The following is a 20,666-nucleotide window of genomic DNA, read 5'->3' as shown; positions in this document are numbered from 1 at the left end:
TCACGGCTTAACAATGCTGAGGGGAATGGGCTATTACTGGACCCAACAGGAGTCCTTTGAATTTTTATTTTTGGCTTCTCAGCTAAAAAGGGATATTTCTCTCTTATTGTTAAGTTGAAGTCCTGATACAGATCAGGGCTTGAAGGTCTAGACCAGCAGTCCACCAACTACAGCCCACAGTAAAATTTGGCCCCCTGCCTGTTTTTATAAATAAAAATTGCATTGGAAAAGAGCTACGCCCATTCCTTTAGGTGTTGTCTGTGGCTACAACAGCAGAGACCACAGAACTGACAAACCTAAAATATTTACTCTCCGGCCCTTCAGGGATAAGTCTGCTAGCCCCTACTCTAGGCCATCGGAGCCCAGGTCCTTCCCTTACCCACCCCCACTGAGTTCCCTAGTCCAGCAGAGCTAAGAGACTAGGCAAAGGGCTTAAAGGTCACTGACGCCACTTCAGGGGCTTTCCTGAAGACCACCTACATGCCTGTGCCATTCAAGACCACTACTGCTACCTGAGGGTCTTCTAAAATCCAGGCTGATTTTCCCTCACTCCCCACCCTTGCTATGGTTCACTGTGAATGAAGTATCATTTCGTAACTCAGTGACCTTGAGCCAGGCCATGGAACTTCCCTGGGCCAATGGAATGTGTCACTTACTGCATGTCCAATCAGAGGCTCTGACTGTGCCTGTGTGGTTACATTTGTCCCCTTGAGCTCCTGTCCTCTGCCAGGAGAAGAACACGGCCCTACACAGCTGCTGCCTGTCATCTCAAATCTTCAAATGAGACAAGTGAAGCAGACCTGAACTGAAGCTCAGGCATGGAAACTTAAGACAAAGGGCAAGGAGTAAATGTTGCAGTAGCCACTGTGAAATTGAGAGCTGTTTGTTACCTAGCATTTCTACAGCAAAACCTAACTAATACACACACCCAATTTAAAAGCACGTAAAGTACGGCCACCGATAACTAGCAGGATAAAGTTCACTGCATAGGACTGACATTCCATCATCATCAGGATCTCCTAACAAGTAGTCTAAGCAAGAAAGACGTGGCCACTCTTGGCTTTCATAACACCCTCCCTTAAAAAAACAACTCCTGGAATTAACTCCAGCAAATGGCAGATGGGAATAAAATAAAATAAAGGTGGGATGGACCAAGGCAGGAGAAGAGATGGGAGCAGATCTCTTTTGTTCTACACATTTAAAGTTGCCGGCCCTACCTGTCATACTCTAGACAAATAACACCTCTCTCCTCCAATCCCTTTCAAAAAAGTTGCAAACCCAAGGCACTGCAGGTGTCTGGTCTCAAGGTTAAGGCTGCCACTCCAGTTGCTAGTGCTCCCCTGGCCCACTAGGTGGCGCTGCATCCGCACCTGCGCAGGCTCACACCCTCCCTCAGGTCCCAGACAAAGGGAGGAGAGGACACCAGAATACAGTACTTCCAGGCCTGCCTCAGACTCAGACTTGCCCCTTCCCATTTCTACTCTCCACAAACCCTCCTTAAATAGAACTGAAATAGCACTGAGCGATGGAGTTCAAACCTACAGTTAACGACAACCTGAGTTGTCTGTTGTGAGGTTTTTTCAACACCGAAAAAAAAAGTATAGTTACATTTATCAGGTACACTGAAATCTAACGTGTTGGGTTGGGCGTGAGAACTGAATTCCTACCAAAACAGGAGAAGGGAGGTCAGGGTTCCCATGCCCATCGGCTCTGCCTCATCATCATGTTTCTAACCATTAAGAAGCAAGATCTTCCTTCTCTCCCACCAAAAACATGACCCACATGCATGGTCCATCATGTAGATCAAAATCCAGTTTGGGGCTGAAAACCTCCTGGAAGAGGGCAATTCGAGTCTTGCCCTAAGCTGACTCTCTGGGGGTCTGGCCTTCGTGTTGGCAATCTCTGGCTTCTTTGGCCATACCAGTTCATTTTCTTCCACCTGCCTTTAAAAGTCCTTGCTAGCTTGAGACTGAAAAATGGAATACTGCCTGCCATATCGGTAAACAAAGGATGTCACAGTCATCACCAATTGCAGCCACCACCAGACAGTGAGCTGGTGAGCCCTGAGGGAACTCAGGAAGGAAGAGAATACCTGCCATCTAGCAGCCTTGAGACAGCAGCCACTCCCTACCATGAGCCCTGAGGAAACTCAGGATGTGAAAACACAGGATACTGGCCCCAGATAGCTGAGGTGCATATCAAAGGAATGATTTCAGTGAACCCAGACTCTTGCATCTTCCCATACATAGAAAAGCACTAAATTCCTTAACTTGGGACATCTGTTTGTTTTTAATTAACAATTATCTTTTTAAAAATTATTATTTATTTATTCTGGCTGCACGGGGTCTTCCGGCATGCGAACTCTTAGTTGCGGAATGCACGCGAGCTCTAGTTCCCACACTAGGGGTCAAACCCAGGCCCCCTGCATTGGGAGCGCGGAGTCTCACCCACTGGACCATCAGGGAAGTCCCTTAATGATATTCTTTTGACATTCAGACTACCTGCCCTTTGTTGCAAAACTTCTATATAACCTGGCTCTCCCCTTGCCTCCTTGGAGCAGTTCTCTCAGGGTTACTTGAGATGCTGCCTCTGGGCTTGAAGTCCTAAAAATTCCCACCAAATAAAACATAACTCTCAATTGTTAGGCTGTGAATATATATATATATATATTTTTTTTTTTTTTTTTGCGGTACGCGGGCCTCTCACCGTTGTGGCCTCTCTCGTTGCGGAGCACAGGCTCCAGACGCGCAGGTTCAGCGGCCATGGCTCACGGGCCCAGCCGCTCCGCGGCATGTGGGATCTTCCCAGACCGGGGCACGAACCCGTGTCCCCTGCATCGGCAGGCGGACTCTCAACCACTGCGCCACCAGGGAAGCCCTGTGAATATTTTTTAAGTCGACAAGACTCACGCTGCCCCTGGCTTGTGCTCACTTGTCCACTGCCCAGTCCATCCCCTTGCGGCATCAGGCTTGCAGTCATCATCCCCATGACGTGATGGGCACATCACCTCCAAGCCAAACACCGTCCAACTCCCCACCGCTCAACTCCTGGACCCCACGCTCCCCCTCTGCCAGCCACCTCTGAAATCTGAAATCCACACATCTCCCTCCCTGCCCACAACCCCCAGTCCTCCCAGTTTTCAAGACCCCCTCCCCTTGATCCCCCATATTGCCTCCATCGCCTCTTCCCATCCAGCTTCAATCCCACAGCCCTCCCTCCCTCCCTCCCTCCCTCTGTGGTACTTACGCGGCACCCACAGGACAAAACCCAATTCTGCCCTAAACCAACAGTCCACCTTACTCTGCCCTGCAGCTGGGCTCCGGGGAGTGAGGGGTAATCACAAAGCATGATGGGAAGACAGAGAGCCCTAGAATGCCATAGGCTCCCAGGCTCACCGCGCTCGGCACCCCATCTCTTCCTCCAGCACGGTGCCCAGGGGTGCCAGGGAGGGAAATCCGATGGGCTGGGTAGGGTCTGAAACAGCCTCTCCCTGGGCGGGCAACTAGGGTAACAGCCTCTGTGCAGCTCCCAGGTGCCCAGAGCGGGAGCGGGCTGGTCCTCTCTCCTTTCCTCCTCTCCCAGAGGTCACTTCCCTCCCGAAGACTCCCAGAACTCCCAGCCTTCAGGCCTCCTCTTCACTCCATTCCTCTCCCTGCCCGTTTACCTCCACCTAAGAATTCAGAAGATGTCCTGCACAGGGACTGCAGGCAGAGTGAGACAGGCCCTCCTCCCTCCATCCCCTCACCTGCAAGCTCACACCTTCACGACAAACCCCCCCGAGTTTCCCAATGAGCATTACAAAGCCCTTCATTATCACAGGAAGCCTGTTACCTAAGACACTACAGGGAAAGGGCCAGCTTTACCACAGGCCAACCTCACCTCTCCCACATGCTGGAAAACACTAAAGAACATGAACGCAGCACTGCCTGTAACCTGCTGTCTTTACCTAAGAGGTTCTGGTTGAACAGGACGGCGAGGCTTACCAAGTCTTCACCAACCGAGATCCACCTCCGTTGTAAAATTTTTTTACAAGGCAAAAAATTAAAAACTGTAACTGTTTCTTTTTATGCAGTGGGGGAGGGGAAGAACAGGGAAAGGAGGGAGAGAAGGGAAGGAGTAGGGAGATGGGGAGACAGGTAGCACGGAGGAGAGAAAAGGCGTGGGAGGGAAAAGAAAGAGGGGGAGAGAAGGAGGGGGACGCAGTGGCGAGAGGAAGAAAGAAGAAAAGGAGAGAAGAAAGGAAAACTGAAAGTAAAAGTTCTCCAAGAGCGCCCTCTGGAACCAGAAAGCCTGCTGGCCCCTATCTCTATTTGATTTCCCTATTCTGGACATTTCACATGTGACCTTTTGTGTCTGGCTTCTTTCACCGAGCATACTGTTCTCAAGGGTCATCCATGCCATAGCATGTATCAGTACTTCACTGCTTTTTATTCCTGAACTATATATACTCCATGGTATGAATATACCACATTTTGTTTACCCATTCATCAGTTGATAGACATTTGGGTTGCTTCTACTTTTTGGCTATTGTGAATAATGCTGCTTGGAACACTCACATAAAGTTTTGTGTGTGGAATTATGTTTTCATTTCTCTTGGGTACATAACTAGGAGTAGAACTGGTAAGTCAAACAGTAACTAGTATGTTGAACCTTTTGAGGAACTACCAGACTGTTTTCCACGGTGCAAGCTTTCACCTTGACGGCAGCATCGTGAGGGACCCTGAGCCAGAGCCACCTAGCTAAGCTACTCCTCAATTCCTGACCCACAGAAATATGTGAAACTATAAATGTTTGTTGTTTCAAGCTGCCAAGGTTTGCGGAAGTTTGTTACACAGCAAGAGATAACTAACAGATGAGAATTAAATGAAGTTAGACACAAAAGGTGTTTAGGACAGTGTCTAGCACATAATAAGTGCTCTATCAATGTTAGCTACTATTATCACAGTATCTTCCCACCACAGGGCCTTTGCTCATGCTATTTTCACTGCTTGGAATGCTCTTTCCCTCCCTCCCTCCCTGCTAACTCCTACTTATCCTTCAGATTTCTGCCAAGACTACTTTCCCACAGAAACCTTCTTAGAAATGCCACTTCAGGGAATTCCCTGGTGGTCCAGTGGTTAGGACTCTGCACTTTCACTGCCAAGGGGCTGGGTTGGATCCCTGGTCAGGGAACTAAGATCCCACAAGCCATGTGGCGTGGCCAAAAAAAAAGAGAAAGAAATGCCACTGCAGAAATCCCCTTTATACAATCTCTTAGCACCCTGTACTTCTGTGAATATCAAACATAGTCATAGTTAAATCGTCATCTGTGTAACTATTTTCAAGACATTTTTTCCTCTTCCGAAATATAAAAGAATCTCAACCTGGCACACTGCCCTACCCTCTGTACACACAACGAAATCTCAATAATACCTCTCAAAGGCCAACAACCCACTAGGAAAATGAGCAAAGAAAAAAAACAGGCTGTTTTCAGAAAATGAAATAGAACAGAAAGGAGGCAGAGACTCATTCATAATTTAAAAGAAACAAAATAAGATGAAATGCCATTTTTTATGACTACCTGATTAACCATGATGAAAATGGTTGATCAAACTCAGAGACTGCCACTTCCCCACATGGATGCTGGGCACTTAATGGGTGCAGGCTCTCTGGAGGGCCGTGCTGTGATGCACACAAAATCCTAAATGCACATTTCCTGTTAGCCCACAGACATGCAGGATAAGTGACCCAAAAGATGTACATGCAAGAACGCTGTTCCTTGGAGCACTGTTAAAAAGCAAACACTGGGGCTTCCCTGGTGGCGCAGTGGTTGAGAGTCCGCCTGCCGATGCAGGGGACACGGGTTCGTGCCCCGGTCCGGGAAGATCCCACATGCCGCGGAGCGGCTGGGCCCATGAGCCATGGCCGCTGGGCCTGCGCGTCCGGAGCCTGTGCTCCGCAACAGGAGAGGTCACAACAGTGAGAGGCCCGCGTACCACAAAAAAAAAAAAAAAAAAAAAGCAAACACTGGAAACAACTTAAAGCATCCGTCAAGAGGGGATTGACAAAAACAGAGGCTCTTTTTTGGTCGCTGAGTGGCGAGTATGATGAACTCCCTGCCCTCATAGCTGCTACTTGCACAGCAACCCTGTCTGCAGGGGCAGTGCCTGCCTGCTCACTACATATCCTAATGAGGCCAGGTCCACACAGCTACAATCAGAATCCAGGCTCCATCATTTTAATTTAGTTTCTCCTTTACATTACAGTAAGGCATTACACTGGTTCTTCTAAGATGATGTATTTAGAGGGATTCGTTACCTATTAATTTCTGATTAATAAAGGAGGAACTACACAATGTTTGTTATAAAAAAAATGTCTGAGAACAGCTGGTTTAAATAAATGGAGATGATAATGATACAGCCAAACGAGTGACTATGGAGCCATTGCAAAGCATAAGGCAATATTCTATGTACTGTAATGAAACAACCATAAGTAATAGTTAATTTTTTTAATGCCGATTAGGGTATATGGTATGGTCCCATTTGTGTATTTCTAGAAAAGGAATTATGTGCATAAAAACCTCCTGGAATGATGTTTTTTAATGGTTAAACTGTACAGATGGAAGAGTGACTGTTACCCTACGTTGACTAAGCTTTGGTACAATTCCAAGTTTTACCATTTGCATGTGTTACTTTCATCATTTAAAACCCTAGTTAAATGAAATTATTAGAAGAGAAAAATCCACAATGAAGGAAGTTAAATAGGGTCAGAAAACAACACTACTGGATTATAAACCCAAGGATGCCTGGTTTACATGAGAGGACAGGCCACCCCACTCTGCACCTCCTTAAAGGTAAGGGTGGTAACAGTACCTGCCTGGCAGGATTGTGCTGAGAAAAAAGTGAGTTTCCAGAGCAGTGCCTGGAAGCCTGCCAGGCACAGAGCAACTACTCAATAAGTGTCAGCCATTGCTAGGATCTGTGATGGCTGTCAACTTGACTGAGCCATGGGGTACACAGATATCTGGCCAAACATTATTCTGGGTGTTTCTGTGAGGGTGTTTTTGGATGAGATTAAGATTTAAATCGGTAGACTGAGTAGAGCAGATTCCCCTCCATGATGTGGGCAGGCCTCATGCAATCCATTGAAGGTCTGAATGGAACAAAAAGGCTGACTCTCCCTCGAGTAAGACAGAATTCCTCCTGCCTGACTGCCCTCCAGCTGACATCAGCTTTTTCCTACCTTTGGACTCAAACTGAAATACTGCCTCTTCCTAGGATGGCGAGCCTGCTAATCTTTGGACTGGAATTACACTACTGGTTCCCCTGGATCTCCAACTTGCCAACTACAGATCTTGGGACTTGTTAGCCTCCATAACTGTGTAAGCCAATTCCTTATAATATGATATATATATGTAATATTTTATATATATATATATCTATATATATATATCTATATATATATCTCCTGTTGGTTTTCTCAGGAAAGCCCTGACTAATACAAGATTTATGAAATTTGATTTGTTCCAGGTCTAATTACAGTTACAAAGTTTCTGTTCATAATAGTTTCACTTGATTTGCTCAAGTTTGTCAACGTTCACACAAGATCAGACATCAGAGAAGAAAGTCAAGTTTCTCTGGGCCGTGAGTCCCAGAGCCACCAGTGAACTGTGTGGCTGGGAGAACATCCAAACCCAGCTGCAAGGCACACCCAGCACCCTCTCTTGCTGAATCCCTGGAAAGCCCCTACAGCAAACCTCCACAGAGTGGGACAAACAGGGTGCTGACGGCAGAGGCCCACGTCTGGCCGCTCCAGTCCCACTAAAGAGCATCTGGAACAAAGTGTGTGTGAAGTGACACTTGCTCTAATACTTGCAAAACAAATTAATGTAAATCCATTATGAAAACTTGGCATCTAAAAAAACACCCTTAGGAATACTATTTGTGGCTGGGATCAATGTTCTGAAGCCCCTGCAAAGCACCCCTGATCAATTCTTTAATAAGATTACTCTTTATTTTTATTGTAATTTATTATTTGCCAGCTTCCTAAAATGGTTTAAAGTAGGCAAAGACTAACACCAATACATTAGGTGCATTAAAAACCTGCTTCAGGGCTTCCCTGGTGGCGCAGTGGTTGAGAGTCCGCCTGCCGATGCAGGGGACACGGGTTCATGCCCCGGTCCAGGAAGATCCCACACGCCATGGAGCGGCTGGGCCCGTGAGCCATGGCCGCTGGGCCTGCGTGTCCGGAGCCTGTGCTCCGCAACGGGAGAGGCCACAACAGTGAGAGGCCCACGTACCGCAAAAAAAAATAAATAAATAAATAAATAACCTGCTTCAAATTCAGAACGAAACCAATTAGGAGGATAAAAATATAGCAGGCACCTGCAACTGTAGCCTCCCAATCACATGTCAAGAATCTTACTAATACATTTTAACTAAATTTTACAGTATATGTCAAAACCTTGTGTGATAAATACTCTATCCACTCACCTAAGGATGAGGAATGGAGGAGAAGCAAGGTCAGCTGGTAACTCCCAAAATCATTTACAGCATGTTTAAAAGGCAAATGTGAATGTTTTGTGTTTTGCTGAAGATTAAGTGTTAGCTCTAAAATCAGCATAACAAGGCCCTCCTCCTGCACTGCATGTGCAAAAACAAACCAACTGCTAAATAGGGGTCATTCCACTGAGAGAGGAAGCAAAGAACATTTCTAAATTATAAATTTGAAAAAAATTTGTAATTCCCTAGATTCTAATTCACGTTTTCTCCCTCTGTGAAAGAAGGGATGTTTCACTGTCCATTCTTTTCTGTTTCACTTAGCCAAGTAAGTACCATTTACATCATACATTTTCAATGGAAAACACAGTAAAAATTTTATACTAGACAGGAATTGACAAGCAAGATTTTACATTCAATTCATAAAAGAAGTCCATAATACTTTAATTTGAGCATGTTTTCAGAGGACAAATCATCAACTCTGATGGCTTTAAATCAGTGATAGAAAAGGAACAAATCTGAAATGGTGGCCCTGTGTTGACAAGGGCACCAGACAGGACAGTTCCCATAAGCATAGTGGCAGCAATCCTGTCTGGGGTCACAGCGAGTCATTTCCACCTCTGCCCACCTCCAGGGCTCTGAGGAAGAGACCAGAGCTCATCTACGGACACCAGCAAAAAGTTGGCCTCGAACAGATGCTAGTTGAACAGAATTATTGAACAAGCCTGAAAATACTTTAAATACACAGACAGACAGACAGACAGACACACACACACACACACACACACACGCCCCACAGCATCTCCATTATCTCCCATCCAGAGTCTCATCTGTCTTGAAACCTAAAACTGAATAGAACAGGGCAAGAGGAGCTCATGCCTCTGAGGAACTCACTGGTTTGTGGCCCAGCAGATTGTGAGTAACAGCATATAGACAGGACAGAAACCAGATGGGTCATCAATCATCAGACTCTGATCAGCCTGGAGGAAGTGAGGAGAAACGTCAGCCCCACATCAAGAGACAAGCCAGAGCAGAACTGATTAGCAAGCTCGCCGTCACCGGGGTGTGGATGCAGGTACACGGCCAAGCACAGTTAGTACAGAAAAAAAGAAAAGTGGGGCAGAAAAGAGGGAAGGAGCGGGGGAGACACCCTGCCTGACTCTGTTCTTCACCTCCTGAAAAATTCCTTGCTGACCCAGACACCAGGTGAAGCTTTAAGAAACCAGGATAAGACACAGGATCAGGAAAATCAGTAGGAGAGGCCAGAAGGGGCCTCAGAGATTGTGGTCAGCCGCTGCAGAGAATTTCAAAGAGCAAGGTGGTGGAGTCCAGAAGCCTGGTCCCAACTCAGACCCACTGCTCATGGCCCTGCAGGGGTCACCTGCCTCCTCTGAGCCTGGATGAGGGGCTGAGGGGTGAGCAGCCTCCAAGGTCCCTCCGCTCTGCCTGTCAATAACTCGATACTGCAATTCCCCACCCCAGGTCCAAGGACAACCTGCCAAGCCAAACAGAACAGGAGAGAAACAACCTTCCCGGTGGCCTTTTCACCCTTCCGGCCGCAACTTTCACAAAGAGAAGCAACAGTGGACATGCCGGGTAAACACACTTACCACATGAGCTTGTCCGAATGAGCCTGCCTGGGCAGAGTCTTGGCAGAGGCTGGGCCCTCACGGGCTGCCCAAACTGAAATACCAATGCCATGTGCAGAAAGAAACTCCAACAGCAATTCAGAGCAAAGAGCGATCCCCCATTAGCACCCAACCCAGGCAGCACCTCAGCACAGCCAGCTTCTGCACCTACTCAGCAGTTCTCTGAGCTTGCTTGTCGGGGCAAATCCTAAGACTACTCGCTGCCCTGGAAGCACAATGGGTTACGTAACTAGAGGCAGCATGGGCACCCTATCGGCTCATCTTGTTAAACTGCCCCAAGCAGAAAATGACGCACCCCAAAATGTGATATCCCTAGGTTGCGGATAAGGGGAGGGAGATGGGGAGCGGGGCTTTGTGACGGGCATTTGGGCTTTGCCTAAAAATTAAAGAGGAACAAAAAGCCTGTTGTTCATCTCAGCGCTCCCCAGGAACTGTGGGTGGCGTGGATTTATTAGAGGCCGGGTGCCAAACGGTCTCCCAGGACTGCACTTGGCAAAGCCCTTGGAGGCCACATACGCATTCTCAGAGAAACTCCAGATCTCTGGAAAATGTTTTCTGTTTTGTGTCTTCCTCTCAGTGACCGACACGTTAAGACTTTAACCTGAGCGTGTTCTGCGTTGTCTGGCTGCACCTTAAACACGTAACAGTGTCTGTGTTTACACTCCTGTTTACCAAGCCACTGCCAGACGTGACAGCACCGAGCTGTTTCTCAGCTGTCCTAAGGTGCCTGCTACCGATGTTCCAGCAAAGAACCCCCAGTTTACCATGCCCCATAGCCTTTGAAGTTTCAGCACTGCGATTCTGCCATTACTTTGCCCTCGGTTGTCATGTTCAAAGCTAAACTACTTTAACAAGCTAAATGTTTCCCGGATTTCACTGGCACAGATGCCACTAGAATCCCAGTGATTAGCCCATGTGTTTAGACAAATGAAGATGCAGTTGGGACACTGCCTCCTCTGAGAAGCCCTCCTAGTCTCCCGGATCCTTTCCCCTCCAAGGCTCACCCAGGCACCCTCCTTGATGCTGTCCCATGTGCTGTGCTTCTCACTGGTGTAACCATTCTGCACAGCCTACTTCCACTCACTCATCTACGTCCCCACCCAACTGGACAGTATTCCTTGGTTTGGGGGGGGGGGGCAGGTGGCAGGGAACACATACCCCAGGGGTCATGACCTACATGCAAGCCCCGCCCCTTAGAGCTCAAGATCTTAGGCCAGATGCTGAACCTTTCCTGATTTAGTCTCTTTACCTGTAAAAACAGGACAACAGTCTCCACTTAATGGGGATGCAATGGAGCACTGGCCACAGGCAGGCGCTCTTTCAGACACTGGGACTCGGTGGTGCCCAAAGTCCTTGCCCTTAGTGAGTTTCTATTCTACTGCAAGTTTGGTCAATGAAATACAAACATGTAGTACTCACGGCTAAGTATGGGGAGACAGCTAAAGCAGGTAAGGGAGATGGGGAAGGTGGGTATGGACCACCCTCTATGCAGGGGAGTCACAAAAGGCCTCTAAGGAAATGCCATTTGGAGAAAGTAAAGAAGGAATCAGGAGGACATCTAGGGTTAAGGTGATCCAGGTGCTGAGCAGCAGCAAGAACAAATGTCCTGAGGTGGGATGTTCCGGGTGTATCCAAGAATTAGTGAGGCCAGTGTGTCCGGAATGGAGTGAGTGAAGAGGAGATAGGTCAAAGGGGCACAGGGAGCACTGTCACTTAGGCCACGGTCAGAAGGGAGCCCGCTGGAGGTTTGGAGCACAAGAGTTAAACCACCTGACGCTGTATTTAAAAAGCCACTCCTGCGGCTGGGCCCATGAGCCACGGCCGCTTAGCCTGAGTGTCCGGAGCCTGTGCTCCACAACGGGAGAGGCTGCGGCAGTGAGAGGCCTGCGTACCGTAAAAAAATAAATAAATAAAAATAAAAATAAAAAGCCACTCCTTTGGCTGGGCAGAGATTGGACTGCACAGAGGCAAGAAGGGAAACAGGAGGCCCAGTTCGGAGCCCACTGCAATGATCCGGGCGTGAGATGAAGGTGGCTTAGACCAGGGGAGTTACTGTGGGGCTGGGGAGAACCAGTCAAACTCTGGACACACTGGGAACAAACAGTCAACAGACTTCCCAGCAAACCAGGGTCTGAAAGAAATACAGAGGTCATGAATGCTTCCAAGGCTTCTGGCCTGGGCAACTGGAAGGATGTAAGTACCATTTAGAAAGACCGCAAAGAAAGCAGGTGGAGGGGGAAATTAGGAGTTCATTTCTGGCCAAGTTAGTCAGAGATGCCCATCAGGCGTCCAAGTGAAAGTGTTGTTATGGGGAGTCAGACCGACATATCTGGCCTTCGGGGCAAAGGTCCAGTCTGAGGACAGGAACTGGAGAGCGCTCAGTGTAGAAGCAGATTCTAAATCCTGGAGCCCGCGAGAGATCACTTAGGGCACGGGGTACCCGAGAGAGTGAAGGTCTGAGCCCCAGGGCCCCCAAGGTTCCCAGAGGGGAGCAGCTAGCAAGGTCGGGACCCAAAGCCAAGGGAGGACCGTATTTCCAGGAGAAGGAGGTGGTCGGCAGTGTCAACTCCTGCTGAAAAGGCTAAGGATGGATCCCTGAACCGAATGAGGCCGTCAGCACCGGGGGCACGGTGGGGTCACAAGCCTGCTCGCGGTGGACACAGGAGAAAAACAGGAGGAAAAACAGAGCAAACCGAAGAGCAGAGACACAGACGCTGGCTGCAGGGAAAGCAGAGCAAAGAAGGATTCTTTTTAAGAAGGGAGAGATAATAGCATGCTTTTGTGCTAACGGGAAAGATCCAGGAGCAAGGAGAAACGGATGGTGTAGTAGACAGAGGGCGGGGGCCGGAAGCGTGTCCTTCAGGGGACAGGCAAGCAGCGGTAGGATTTAGTGCACAAGTGGAGGGGAGGCCCCTGGTGCAATCGGGAGCTCAGGGGTTCAGCACCCAGGCATTCGGCTGGGATCCCGGCACCTCCAAGCCCCTCACACCCAGGAAGCCCTTGACATGGGGTGGGGCTGGGGGCCCTCAATGCCTAACTGGAGAGAAAACAGGGAAAAACTACACACCATTCCCACTCAGAGCCGCCTCCTGTGCTGGCTCCAAGCAGTTGTCTCAATGATCCCTTGAGGAAAGACACAAGCGAGGGCTCCCTTACAATGTGCCTGAATAGCAGATGTTGCCAGTGTGCTGGGGGATGAGCACCCTGTTCTCAAGACACTGGGAAGGCATGACTGAGAAAACTCGACAAAGTTTTTGTCTGTGCAAAACTTGACAGTGTACAAAGGGCGCTGCAGGGAGTTCCCCACTGCTGCAGCCCACAGCATCATGGCATGTTATTTCCATTACACCTATCTTATGTCTGAAGAAACTGAGCCTCAGAGAGAGGGGCAAGAGGCCAGACTACACTGAGCCCCGCTACGGGCCAGGGACACCGCCCAAGGTTCAGTGATCCCGTCTTTAACCTTCACGACAGTTCTATGAGGTGCTGTCTTCATCTCAGACAAGTCAGTTCTGGATGGCCAGTCTCATGATCCCAAAGCTCAGACTCTTTGCACTTTGGTAGTCCTTCCCCACTCTCCACATCCCTCCCCTGGACCCACTCGTACGGCCCCACCCTTCCCCGGTCCTCACTGACTTCCCCCGTCCCTGGCAGGGAGAGGCACCCTTACCAGTGATGGTGCAGGCATCCCGGTACCCTCTGCAGCCGGGAGCATCTTCCACAGCCTCGCTTACATAGTGTTCCTCAGGGATGCCCGGGCTGCAGCCTAGGACTGCATGGTTGCACGCCTCCGAAGGGGGCACGGAGTTGGCCAAAGTGTCGTCGTGCAGAGCTGTGGCGTCCAGCTTGGCAGGTTTCACGGGGAGGTGCCCACTGCCATCGGGGACCCCGCTGCCGGAGTCAGGGGCAGTCGGGCAGACGGCCCCCAGGAGGTCTGGCACACCAGCAGCGGTTCCTCACGGGGAGTCTACGGGACAATCCAGAGAGAGGAGCTCAGTGACTTAGAGTCTCTGAAAAAAAAAGAACAGAATCTTCAGAGAATAAGGACCCTGAGATGATGTGGGATCAGACTGTAAATTCTGTTTCCTTCAAGCCAAGGTACTTCCAATTGAATTCTTCAGTTTCGATAAAAGAATTGCAAGTGAAGTTGCATTCAACCAATCAGGTGCCAGTACAGAACAAAATACAGAGTGTGTGGCTTCATTTACTAACTGAAACCTGTCTTGAAGCAGCTCTAAGCAAATCAACAGACTGGACCACAGCTAAAATGATGACACCTACCCTGAAATGAGCATACCCAGGTCACCTGGCAGCCACATGGAGTATGGGAAGAGCTATGCATGAGCATCCTGGGGAAGACATGCATCCCTCTAAAAAAAAGGCATCTTTTTTTTGTTTATTGAATTATGTAAGATGTGATATCTCTCTTAAACCCTTTCCAACCACCGTATATTCTCAACTCTCCAAGAGCTTTAAGGCATCCCCAACCTTAAGCTACAACATGAAATTAGAAGATTTTTTTAAGAATATGATGCAAACTACAGACCTTATGCCAAAAAAACACACACAGGTTCAGGAAAATCAGCCCATTCATAGACTCTCAGGAATCCAAGGGCAGCAGGTTAAGGGTCTGGGGACTAGCAGGTCACTCTCTCTAGGGGCCATTCCAGCAACATCAGCCTGACCCAGGGTCCACACCTCCGCGTAAAATTTGGATGGACCTAAAAAATACCTGCTAGAGGGCTTCCCTGGTGGTGCAGTGGTTGAGAATCCGCCTGCCGATGCAGGGGACATGGGTTCGTGCCCCGGTCTGGGAAGATCCCACATGCCGCGGAGTGGCTAGGCCTGTGAGCCATGGCCGCTGAGCCTGCGCGTCCGGAGCCTGTGCTCCGCAAGGGGAGAGGCCACAACAGTGAGAGGCCTGCGTACCGCAAAAAAAAAAAAAAAAAAAAAAACCTGCTAGAAAAGGGATGGTGCATGGCAGAGGCTACTGAGAACCCCACTTGGTTCCAGTAACAGCAAACCTACATGCAAGAGATGTCTCCACACATTTCAGGAGAGCACTACTGCCTTAGACGTTAACTTTCAATTCAGCCATGGCCCCTTTCCTCCCAGCCCACCTCCACATACCACATACTGTGGGTATGCACGCATATACCCAGAAATAATGCCAAACATGACCATCATGAACAAGACAGAAAGCCTGAGAAACATTCTTTAGCAGGACAGTTCTCAAAGTGCGGCCTGAGAACCCCTGGGGTTCCCTGAGACCAGTTTAAATGGTCTGCAAGGTCAAAATGATTTTCTAAGGTACTTTCACTATCATCCTCTCATAGATGGTACGATGGAGCTCTCCAGAGACTTCCATGATGTGTGATGATACCTTTGTTCTGAAGGTTAACGAAGGGAATGTGTACTTCTGAATCCTTGTGGTTTAAAATTTTCTGTTTTGATTTCTAATACAATATATGTAAATCAAGGTGACACACATGAACAAAAGCTCTTTGGGATCCTCAATCATTTTCCTGGGACCAAGAAAGTTTGAGAATTATTGTTCTAGTAATGACATATTTACAGTTCTTTTTTTTTTTTAATAAGAAAAAAAGAGAAAAAACAGGAAAGTTAACAGAGATTTACTCAACATGGTGTAGTCAGTGATGAAGGGAAACTACAACCCTCAATATGAAGTTTTTTACCAAAATACACCAAGAGTTCCTATTGTAAATGGTGATAAACTCCCTGCCCTCACTAAAATGAACACATAAATATAAAGTAGGAAGAGGTGGGCTTCCCTGGTGGCGCAGTGGTTGAGAGTTTGCCTGCCGATGCAGGGGACACACGCTCGTGCCCCGATCCAGGAAGATCCCACATGCCACGGAGCGGCTGGGCCAGTGAGCCACGGCCGCTGAGCCTGCACGTCCGGAGCCTGTGCTCCGCAACGGGAGAGGCCACAACAGTGAGAGGCCCGCATACCGCAAAAAAATAAAAAATAAAGTAGGAAGAGGTGCGGGAGCCTGTACGTCCCTGGTGAAAAGTGATAGGGAACCAGAGATAAAAAACAGGATTGTATCGACAACATCTCCTCAGTGATTCAAGTAGAGACAAACAGAGAAGCCTCCCAGTAAGAAAAAGCCTGGAATTCTCAAGAAGAACTCCCAAAATATTCTGGGCAGCAGAGGCCTGAGGGGGTGGACTAGAAGACCTTCCAGAAGGGAACCAATTAAGCTATTGTTATAGGGCACTCTGAGATATTTAAAGACATAACGACCCCACTCTTCCCGAGGAGCTGCAGGTACTCGGACCACACCTGGTGAGCTATCACTATTAAATAGATGGACAAAAAGAACTCAGAGGTGGGGAAGACAAGCTGAAGTAGGCACGGCAGTGAAATTAAACCAGGGACACTGAAAATTAATACACATTATTCACAAACCTGAAGCCTAGAAGAAGAAAAATGGGCAAAGGATATAAGATTCTCTCCCCTCCCCAAATAAGAAGTATACAAACACACACACCAAACATTTTCAGGATGCTTAATTGTGATCCAAAAAAATCTCTTTATCAGACTGACAAAGATTTAAAAACTATAACAATGCTCAATTTGATAAGACTTTTAAAAAACTTACAGTGGAGAGATGGGTAATAAATTCAGAAGGACAGGGCTTCCCTGGTGGCGCAGTGGTTGAGAATCTTCCTGCTAATGCAGGGGACACGGGTTCGAGCCCTGGTCTGGGAAGATACCACATGCCGCGGAGCAACCAGGCCCGTGAGCCACAATTACTGAGCCTGCGCGTCTGGAGCCTGTGCTCCGCAACAAGAGAGGCCGCGATAGTGAGAGGCCCGCACACCGCGATGAAGAGTGGCCCCCACTTGCCACAACTAGAGAAAGCCCTCACACAGAAACGAAGACCCAACACAGCCAAAAAAATAAATAAATAAACAAATGTGGGGTTTAAAAAAGAAAAGAATTTAAAATTAAAAAAAAAAATTCAGAAGGACAGCTTGGCTAAATGTATGTGGCTTTTTGGCCCGAGGATGCACAGACCAAGGGTGCTTATCACAGTGAAAGGCTAAGAACAAGCAAACACGTAACAGAGAGGATGGAGCCAATTACGGTGCAGCCACAGAGACGTGAACTCTGCAGCTGCAAAAAGGAAGTCTCAGAGCAGATATGAATTGATCAGCGTGGAAGGATGCTCTACACAGAGAAATGGTAGGTAATGAACATGGGCTCTAAAAGGTTTTGAAAACTCATTAATGGATTGAACCCTCACTCGAATTTTCTTTAATCTGTACTTCGATGCAGTCTGTATGATCCTTAAACAGAAGTTTGAAATAGTTTCTCCCTTTGCAAAATGCCATTGTCCTCCTGAAATCAATAGGGTTTTTTAAATTGAAATATAATGGACATACCATATTCTGTTAGTTTCAGGTGTACTACATAGTGATTTGACATTTGCCTACATTATGAAACGATCACCGTAAGTCTAGTAACCATCTGTCCCCACGGTTTTTAAAACAAAGGGTCAAAAACATAAAGATTTCTTAAAGAGAACTTCAGTCTTGGATTTCACAACTTTTGCTTTCGTTTTCTATAAAATGAGGGAGTTGGCCTAAATCCCGATCACCAGCCCCAAATCACTACTGTCCCTCCTCCTAGCACCTTTGCTTCAACTTACAGCTCTCACACACTAACTCAGAAACATAGCCAAATAGTTCAAGTAAGTGCAAACATTTTCTCAAAAGAACAAATTTTGGAGACACCAGCCCGTGCTCACTCAAGCCTCAAAGGGAACTCAAGCAACCACATTCAAGTCCAAAGTCCACTTTTTATGGGCATCAACTGGCAAAGCCTTCAAAAGCTTGAAAAGTCCTCTTTTTTTTTTTTTTTAAAGTAGAACAGAACTACTCCAATTGATTTTTTTTATCTCAAACCCCAGTTAAAATAATTAAGCACACAGATGTGTATATTCAGCATTCACATGCATACCAACTTGAGGTCCATCATATCCCATGATTTGTGAATTTTAATTCTCACCATATGACTTTTTTGCCAAAACAGTATTTTTGTTTTATTGTGGTTAAAAACAAACACATAACATAAAATGTACCATCTTTAAGCTCAGGAGTGTTAAGTACATTCACATTGTTGCACAACCCAGCTCCAGAACACTTTGCATCTTGCAGAAATGAAACTCTGTATCCGTTAACCAATAATTCCCCATTTCCGCTCCTGCCAGCCTGGGGCAGCCACCAGTATGCTGTCTATCTGTATCTCTATGAACTCACTATTCTAAGTGCCTCCTATAAGAGGGATCCTACTGTATTTGTCTTTTAGTGACTGGCTTATTTCACTTAGCATAATGTCCTCAAGGTTCATCCACGTTGCAGCATGTCAGAATTTCATTCCTTTTTAAAGGCTGGATAATATTCCACTGCACTGAGAAACCCTTCTTGAAGTAAAAAGATCAATCTTTAGCCCATGAAAATCTAGTGGGGAATAATCTAAATTTCTATCAATACAAAAGCAGTTTATAAATTATGGCCCGCCCAAATCACTGGATTTTATAAAATAAGATTATCCACATAAGGCACTTACATCCATGCCAGGTACATATCATATTCTCAAAATAATCATATCATTGAAAGTATAATTTCCAGACTCTCGGAATCAGGCACCTTTCTGGACTCTCCGCCAATATTCATATGCCAACATTTCCAAACCTATTATATCATGAAACCTTTTGCCACAGGATACCTGGTCCCATGGCATTTATTTCATGGAACAGACTTTGGGGAAAGCTTCTCTGTATTTGGCAAACCTCCATACCTTCATCACCCCCTGTCCAGGACTCATCTCTCCCAAAGGCTGTGGGAGCTCCTTGAAAGCATGGGCTGGCCCTAGCACCTGTTAGTTACTGAGTAAATATCTGCAGAATAAATAATAATGAATGAAACAAGGGGTTTGGTCCAAATGACTTTGAGAATTTCCTGAAGCCGTAGTTCTATGATCTATACAGGAACCAAAGGGTCAAAACTCCCAAATTACACACAGCTAACCCTGAAGATTCACAGAAATCAATGGGGAAACTTTCTGAAACACTCCTGAGGCGTTCCAGGGATGCAGACCACCTCCCATGGGCCCTTCAGAATGGCTTCAAATGAACCTCACTTCATCCTTTCCAATACAGATCAACATATACCAAATGTGATGTCACGATTAAACGTGTAAGATCATCCATAAACAATAATTCAGGAATCAGGAAGCCTCATTTATAGACCACTCAAAATCTGGGTTGCAAGTCCCTCACCCAGTTTCTAGAAGAAAGAGTCACAGCAGGTACCCTCTGAGAAGACCCATGGACCGTGGAGTGCTGAGTGGTGCTGAGAAGGACACCGTAAGGACTCAATTTCCTAGGACAACTATTTATCAGTGTTTTTATTCATAATGCATTTTTTCTGCTGATAACTCAGGATCTCTAACAGCTCAAGGATCAGAAATAAACAGAGCCAGGCATCTGATCAGACTCGCAGAGGAGGCAAGCATCCACTGTAGGAGAGACCACCTAGAACATGGCCCCAACGCCCCCAAAACATCGTTTGGGGTGAAAAGGAGAGAGATGAGTTCCTGTAGGTCTCCAGCCTCAGTTTCCTCCTCTCTGAGGTAATAATACCCACATCTCTCGGACTGTTAAACTGATTACGGACACAGATGCAAATAAAGTACCCAGCACAGTGCTAAGCACACAGCAACCCTCCAAGTTCACACACTCTCAAAGGGGTCACCTCTCCCTCAAAATGATTCATTTACTGTCTAAGAGAAGTGACCCTTGCATGTTCCTAAATTTTCACAATTTCCCACACCAGTATTCTGTAAGGCAGTGCACAATTGTAAAATCTTAACAGTATCAACTTCTGTTGAGACTTACAGTGTGCGCCAGATACTATGTCAAGCGCTTTGGAACCTCTAACTTCTACCACCTGCCGCTGGGTCACCTCTCTCTTAGCTGAGTACTGTTACCAGTTCCATTTTACAGCTGAGGACAAGAATGCTCAGAGAGGTTCAGTAACTTTCCAAAGGTCACAGAGCCAGCAAGAGGGGGAATCCAGGTCTGAACTGAGATAAGTGATGGGAACCCCATGGGAAAACGATCCTTGGCACCTGGTTACTGCCCCTCACTCTAGTGTACGCAGGCATTTCCAAGACTTCACACGGGGTTCAGGAACAAAGCAGCCACAGCCCTGGATGCTCTCTGGCTCTGGCCAACCCTGGCACACCAAGCAAAAGGCTTCTTTCAGGCAGAGGGAACAAACGAGGCTTAAGCACAGTGAGAGTGGACGGCCCTGAGAGATGAAAGCGCCTCTGTCTTACTCGATTCTGCTTGGGGAGCCTTTGGGAAGGAGAGATTTTTCTTCGCAGAGGAGTGAGAAATTCTGCAACCTGGTCAAATTTTCAGCAAAAGAGGTGCCAGGAAAAGAAGCAGGAAATAGTACAGAAGGAGGCAGGCTGTTTTGCATTTGAGCTGAGAGGGATCTCCTG

General features: G+C 47.2%; 1 protein-coding gene across 3 annotated transcripts in view; it reads right to left on the bottom strand.

Annotated features, from left to right (window-relative positions):
* The window catches only part of TRAK1 (trafficking kinesin protein 1), a gene marked incomplete at both ends in the record, with an annotated part of 100,195 nt that extends 90,017 nt beyond the window's left edge, over window positions 1–10,178 (bottom strand). For all 3 annotated transcript variants that reach the window (XM_079713611.1, XM_079713612.1, XM_079713613.1), the window contains one exon: window positions 10,088–10,178. In XM_079713611.1, the coding sequence (XP_079569737.1) occupies window positions 10,088–10,178 (91 nt within the window). The remainder of the gene's footprint in view (window positions 1–10,087) is intronic.
* Between the last annotated feature and the right edge of the window lie 10,488 nt (window positions 10,179–20,666).

Source organism: Hyperoodon ampullatus, assembly GCF_949752795.1.
Source record: "Hyperoodon ampullatus genome assembly, chromosome: 10".
Lineage (NCBI taxonomy): Eukaryota > Metazoa > Chordata > Mammalia > Artiodactyla > Ziphiidae > Hyperoodon > Hyperoodon ampullatus.
The sequence above is the reverse complement of the archived record's forward strand: the minus strand, read 5'-3'. Positions and strand labels throughout refer to the sequence as shown.